This window comes from Phocoena sinus, chromosome 11 (assembly GCF_008692025.1).
Source record: "Phocoena sinus isolate mPhoSin1 chromosome 11, mPhoSin1.pri, whole genome shotgun sequence".
In the NCBI taxonomy this organism is placed as follows: Eukaryota; Metazoa; Chordata; class Mammalia; order Artiodactyla; family Phocoenidae; genus Phocoena; species Phocoena sinus.
Genome location: NC_045773.1, coordinates 80287767 through 80294384, shown reverse-complemented (window position 1 = coordinate 80294384; position 6618 = coordinate 80287767). Strand labels below are relative to the sequence as shown.

The window sequence follows — 6618 nt, the reverse complement described above, 5'->3', positions numbered from 1 at the left end:
GCTGGGTAAAGACCTGAAGTGGGAATGGTGAATAATACAGTTTGGTTCCAGAGAAAGCTGGATGATTTCAAATTACGGAAGAGGTTGAAGGCCAGATTAAAATTGTGTAACCGGGTGAGTAAACAATAGGGAATCTTGAAGGGCTTTTGAGAGGTGTGTTAAGGGGTTGTGAGAAGTGTGTTTAGGGAGGATAACCTGACAGCAGTGTCAAGGGAGACTTGAGGTAGGGAGAGGTAGGAAAGGGGAGCTGTTGCAATAATCCTAGATGAGGTCATTTTTCCAGCAAGAGTTGGGAAAAATTACAGATTCAAAAGACATTGTGAAAAAAAAAAAAAAAAGACATTGTGATGGCAGAATTGACTGGGCTTAACAGCTCACCAGAAGTAAAGGCAGGAAGGAGGTGGAAGGGGCATCACGTTTCCAGATAAGGGTGCCCAGGAAATGGTGCTGTCTACAAAGGTAGGGAAGCAGGTTTTCAGTAGCATTTCATCTGTTTGGTTTGGAACCTGCTGAGTTTAGAGAACCAGCAGCATTGTCCAACCGTCCGTGTTCCACAAGCACCAGAAGAATGTCTGCCTATAAATACATAGGTTGCAGAATGTCTTAGTCAACTTGGGCTGCTGTAACAGAATACCATAAACTGGCTGTCTTATAAACAACAGAAATAAATTTCTCACAGTCCTGGAGGCTGGGAATTCCAAGATTAAGGTGTTGGCAGATTCAGTGTCTGGTGAGAGCTCCTTCTGGTTCATAGACAGCCTTCTTCTAGCTATGTCCTCACATGGTGGAAGGAGCAAGAGAGCTCTCTGGAGTCTCTTTTATAAGGGCACTAATACCATCCATGAGGGTGTACCTTCAAGACCTAATCATCTCCCAAATGCCCCATCATCACATTGGAGATTAGGCTTCAACAGATGAATTTTGGGAAAACACATTCAGTCTGTAGCAAAGAAGCATCTGGTTACAAATGACATCCGAGTTTGGAGTGGATGAGATTTTTTCAAGGGAAATTCTCAGAGAAGGGAAAAGAAATCCAGATATAGATACTTAGGGCACATGGGAGGGTTCAGAGAGGCAGTGTACTGTGAAAATGCCATTGATTTTGGCTCCTGGTAACTTTTGGTCATTGCGTACTGTTTGAAAGAACAATTTCGGTAGAGGTGGGAATGGAAGCGTATTTCAAAGGGTTAAGAAGCAGTGGGTATGAAAGAAAGACATTTCTGACAACAATGCACCCTATTCAACAGGGGAAAAGTGAGTAGGTAGCGAGGAAGTGCAAGCTGCAGATGTCACTTCTTTTTTCACGAAATTGGGTACGGAAGGCACATGAAACCTGAAACATCCAAAGGAGAACCCATGATCTCCATACTCCATCCCATCCTCATCCCATGTCTCCTATCACAGTGCATGGCTTTCCTTCTAGATTATAAACTTCATGAGCTTCAGTGTTCATACCTGCTGTCTCGGACAATGTCTCAGCAGTATCCTGCATGGAATACAAGATAGGACCCTGTCCTGCAGGTGTACAACTGAAGATACCAAGTCCACCGCTTGTGCCTCCTCCCCCTCCCCAAGAGGTCTCCTGGTTGATGTCAGGATAGGAGAGAGCAACTAGCCCCACGCAGACTTGAGAGGCTCTGGACTTCCTCCCTGGCACTCAGCTTTGGTCAGAATGTTTGTGTGCCCTCCCCTCTCCCCCAATTCATATATTGAAATTCTAATGTGCAACACAATGGTATTAGGAGGTGAGGCCTTTGGGAGGTACTTAGGTCATGAGAGTAGAGCCCTCACGAGTGGGATTAGTGCTCTTATAAAAGAGACCCCAAAGAGCTCCCTAGCCCTTTCGGCCAAGTGAGGATACAGTGAGAGGTCTACAACCCAGAAGAGGGCCTGCACTGACTGTGCTGGCACCCTGATCTCAGACTTGCAGTAAATTTCTGTTCTTTATAAGCCATCCAGTGATGGTATTTTTGTTATAGCAGCCCGACTCCCACAGCTCTTTGCTCCCTTTGCCTTCCCTACACTGGTACAACACACCAAGTAGGGCTAATCCAAGTTGTCTGCCACCCTTCAGCCTGCAAGCAGGAACAGCTGTGGGCAGATGGCATTTTTCCCTGCCCCATGCCACCCTACCCCTGGCCAACTTTTTCAGAATGGTCTGCCTTCTTTCCTCCTGACTTCCTGGAGTTCTGGGGATAGATCCCTGGGTCTGCGTGTAAATCTTCCCTCCTCTCCAAAGCCTTAAGCCCAGTCTGGTAAGGAGTGGAAAAGGTGTGCTGGGTAAAGAAATCCCTACCAAGGATGGATCTCAAGGTCTTCCCCAGTAGGATTCCCAGGGAGGCCCCTTCCCCCCATATTTGTGTTTGTCTCTCTGGTGTCCTGGGAATCTGTCTCCTCGCACTTTTGTCTCTGTCAGTTTTCTTCCCGCACTTTGCCCATGCCCCCAGAAGGGGAGATGAGGGGAGGTGAAAGAGGAAACCAAAAAAGCAGGGTCTTTGCAAGGCTGCAGTCTTCGGAGTTGCATGTGATAAATCCACTTAATCTATTTAATATTGTCTTTCAGAAATTCACACACACACTCACACACAGATCAGAACAAGGTGAGGACTACCGAGGGGACGGGGAGGGACCGGCTCCCTCCGGACACTGGAAGGTTTGTACCCTAGGTTCCCTTCTGCCCGACCGCCCAGGAGTTGGGATAGGAGGAAGGGAGTATTTACAGAGAACGGGGACGTAATCTTCATCCCAGGGTGAAGGTTCTGAAACCGGTAACCTCCCAAATCTCATTCCAAAAAGATCAAAAGTAGACAGAGGTTCTGGGATTAGCAAGAAAAGAGGCGGGGATGAGGTGGAGGAGAAACGGAACAGTACTCGCAAAAATGAGAGTGAGCGTGGAGGCGTGGCTACCCTGGGGCTCGGCTCTCGCGCCGGGCAAAGGGGAGGAGTCTGTCAGTAAGGGGGCGAGGCCTGGCGCCACAAACCCAATCACCGGACTGAATCACCCCGCAGGGAAGAAAAGAAGGCGGAGCCTGCCGACCTGGAGGCGGGGCTTTATCAGAGCCGGGGCGGAGCCTGTACAGGAGGCGGGGCTTTAGGGACAAGTTTCCAGGCTGGGGAGCAGTGACCGAGGGAGTTCGGCCGGGGGCGCTGTATTTAGAGGGGTTGGGGGCCTGGAGCGACTGAGGGGCCCGGCATTTGGCCGGAATCCCAGGAAGTGGCGTCCCTGTTAGTGTGGGTTTTGGCGGGGTTCCTGAGGAACTGGATTCGGAGCGTGCCCGCAAGGCGAGAGTTTCTGTAGAGGCCTAGTTTAGGATGTAACCAAGTCCGGTGGCCCCAGAAGCGGGTGTGCAGGGCGCTCGCTGGATCCGCGGCTTGACGGCAAAACGCGCTTGGGAGGTCTAGGGGCGCAGAGTCGGGCCGGGCTGTAGGCGTCCTTACGGATCCCAATAGTTCTCGTGGTGCTGTGCAGCAATGATGATGACTACGGTGAGGATGGTACAGAGCACCATGGCTGCTATGCCCACGGCCAGGGAGATGAAGGAGAAGTTCCGGGCCTCTCGTGAAGCGATCTCGGCTGACACCATGTCTCCGCGGGCCAAGGCCGTGCGCACCTGCGGGGGAGGGTGGGGGAGAGCAGATCAGAGAGCTGCTACCTCGGCCGCACGCCTCAGTCTCCCTCTAAGGTGCTCCCCAAAACGTCCAGCACTCCATAGAAATTAAGGAAGACCTAGTGAGCCCTCCTCTCCATACTCCGCCTCCATTCCCTCCCCTCTCCCACCCCCCCCACGCACCTGCACTGCCTTGAAGATGGCAATGATGCCCGTAGGCCAGAAGCAGCAGATGGTGGTCAGCACCGCGATGGGCATATAGTCATGGGGCGGGCGCCTCGGCTCCAGCAGGGCCAGCCCTGGGCCTTGGGGCGGCGGGGGAAGCGTGGAGGTTACTCCCGTTCCCCCCGGGGTCCCGCCGGCATAGGGCTGTGGAAGGAAGGTTGTGGGGAGAGGACGTCACTCTTACTCTCCTTGAGCCCACCAACTTTCCACGTCTGGCAGAGAAAGAGGGTTGTTTCCTTCTTTCAAACCTCCTCTGGACTTTTAGGCTGTTTCCCCTGCCAGGCCTTGATCTTTGACTCCAGCTGACCACCAGACCACTCCCTCCCCGCCTCGCCCCATTCCCAGGCTTTTCCTTAGTCTCTACTCTCCCTTGGCCCCAGAACGCCGCCTGGTCCCCTGGCCCTGTTTCTCTATCCCACCAGCCCCTCAGTGTGTCCCCAATTCCAGGTCCTGTTCTATCCCCCCCTTCCCCCAGGCCCCTGTCCGCCCCGTACTCACCGCGCCCACCGGGTAGACTGGCACGTAGGCAGTGCAAGGCTGCAGCTGTAAGGGGTAACCAGGGGCTACGTAGCCCCCCAGTGACAGCGTGCCTACCGCTCCAGTGTGCGTGGGCACCACGAAGCCCGGGGCCTGGGCAGTGTGAGCGGGCGCCGGCGGGGGCGGGGCGGCGGCGGCGGGCGGCGGCGGGGGTAGTGGGCCCTCGAAGCGAGTCTCCTGCAGGTAAGGGTCGGGTGGCATGCGGGGCAAGGTAGCGCAGCCGGGTGGGGGTACCCCAGCGGCCGGGCCGGGCGGGACGTGATGCGGAGGCCTCGGCAAGGTGGCGGAGGACGAGGGACCGCGCAGAGCGGCGGCCCCGGAAGCCAGGCCCCCAGCCCCTAAGCGCGGGAGGGTGGCAGTGCCAGACTGGTGGTAGTGGTGGTGGTGGTGATGGTGCGAGGAAGGGGCTGTCTGTGGGGGCGGGGCGGGAGGTTCGGCCGGGGGCTGGGGGGCATTGTAGGGTGGTGGAGAGGTGTGAGGGACTGAGTCAGGGAGGCCTGGGGGCGGTGAGCAGGGGTGTGGGGAGAGATAAGACAGATGAGATAAGGAGGGGCAGGGGGAGACACATAGGGTCAGGGATGGAGGAAGATAATGGGAGAGACAGAGAGGAGATGGGTGAGAAGCCATCTCTCATTCTTGGGGCAGCAGAGAGGTTGTATCTAGGCCATCAGCTACCCCCCCACCCCCGCTTTTCAATCTAGTTTTGAGGTCATAACTCTCTTCTGCTCCTCTCCCTTCTTCAGCAATGGGCACACAGCTTTAACCTGCAGACCCCAATTCATATGCTCCTTGGCTTATGGCTGCCTTTGGGCTAGCCTATGCGAGCTGGTCCTGTGTGTGCACGTGTGTAGACATACAACACTATGTTAACATGTGCTCAGTTCAACAGTTGTATAAACACAGGTAGGATAACATGTTCCTCTCTGCCATTCCTTCAGTGGGGAGGGGGTGCCCTAGTCCCTTTGGGAGTCTCAGTACTACTTTTAGGACAGATTAAAGAAGGATCATCTGGATTTTACTCCCCTGGCAACCCCCATCTGATCATCTCTCCATATTTCCCCATCGGATGTCTCCATGCGAGCCAGTGTCATCTGTCCATCTGTCACTTGCAATGATGCTATCCATGCAGTACCTGGCTGATGCTAAGTCACTCTTGTACTTCCCTCGCCCTCTCAACCTGCCCCCCTAACCCATGTTTTTGGCAAGGGACTGAGGCTGAGACTGGCAGGAGGAAAGGAAGAGAAGGGAGGGATATAAAAAGAGGAGGGGGTTTGGGGGTCGGGGTGTGGAGAGCTGGATACAAGGGGAATGAAACAGAACCAACCGCTAGGGAGGGGTAAGGGAGGGGGTGGGGGGGGGGAAGAGTCAGGAGACACTGGAGAGGGCTGGAGGTTTTGTTGTTGTTTTCTACCTGACTTTTCGGATGACATGCCTGCTGTCTCGCTGGGACAGGATCCGTGCAACCGGAGTCTGGAGTCAGGATCCCTGGCTAGCACCGGAGTCTGGATGCGCAGATTGCGCAGCTGGCAGCAGCGCAGAGATGGAGAGATGAAGACTGTGGTGGCGGGGGGCGGAGGGAAAGCAGGGAGGGGGGGAGCTTAAAGGGACCGAGGCGAGGGAGGGGGAATCCTCCAGACGCATCCCCACTCGGTCTCCGCTTTTGGACTACGTCTCGCCTCCTCTCACCCCGGCATTCAAGCCCCCAGTTTGGGCTCCTTTGGAGTTGTCATGGAAACTGGGAGGCAAGCAAGACCGAGCAAGGCGGGTGGTACTAAGGGAAGGAAGGAGGGAGAAAGAACTCTCTAGAGTCTTCCCCTCCAAGACTGGCCGTAGTGATTATATTGTGGGAGGCAGCGAACAGGCGCTCAGTGGATTCAATACCCCAGTTCCCTCTGGATCTTGTTCAGCCCAGTCAGGCCTCCCCCTCCTCACCCTCCCTCAGAGTCCCTGTAAGATCTCAGGATTTTCTCCCAAATCCTTGGCTCTTAGTTTTCCCCTCTGTAGGAGAGATGACTGTATGAGACAGAACCGTAAAAACAAAACCAAAAACAAACAAACAACAAAACAAAACAAAATAGAGAGAGAGAAAAAACCGTGTGCAGAGTTGAGGCCGGCCATGGCCTGAAAAGTTCCCAGGGTTATGACCTTGACCTGCCACCCTGGCCTGGGATGAATCGGGAGGTAAAGTGAGAGGCTCTGGTCTATAGCAGTTCAGAGGTAGGAGGCCTGTGGTGTGTTGGGGGCTGGG

At 54.5% G+C, this 6618-nt stretch overlaps 1 protein-coding gene across 1 annotated transcript; it reads right to left on the bottom strand.

The window, feature by feature from the left end:
- Positions 1 to 2531: 2531 nt before the first annotated feature.
- On the bottom strand, positions 2532 to 5918 carry PRRT1 (proline rich transmembrane protein 1). The gene is made up of 4 exons (XM_032649699.1): positions 5782 to 5918; positions 4332 to 4867; positions 3792 to 3977; positions 2532 to 3611 (listed from the first exon to the last, which is right to left on the bottom strand). Exons 1-4 carry the CDS (start codon positions 5798 to 5800, stop codon positions 3435 to 3437), a joined length of 918 nt encoding a protein of 305 aa, XP_032505590.1. The 5' UTR covers positions 5801 to 5918; the 3' UTR covers positions 2532 to 3434.
- Between the last annotated feature and the right edge of the window lie 700 nt (positions 5919 to 6618).

Bases quoted from the DNA above. Each gene is read 5' to 3' on its own strand.
- PRRT1 (XM_032649699.1), bottom strand. The intron at 3,978-4,331 runs GTGAGTACGGGG...TTCCTTCCACAG, and splicing joins CAGTCTACCCGGTGGGCGCG to CCCTATGCCGGCGGGACCCC. The intron at 3,612-3,791 runs GTGCGTGGGGGG...CCTCCCCCGCAG, and splicing joins CCATCTTCAAGGCAGTGCAG to GTGCGCACGGCCTTGGCCCG.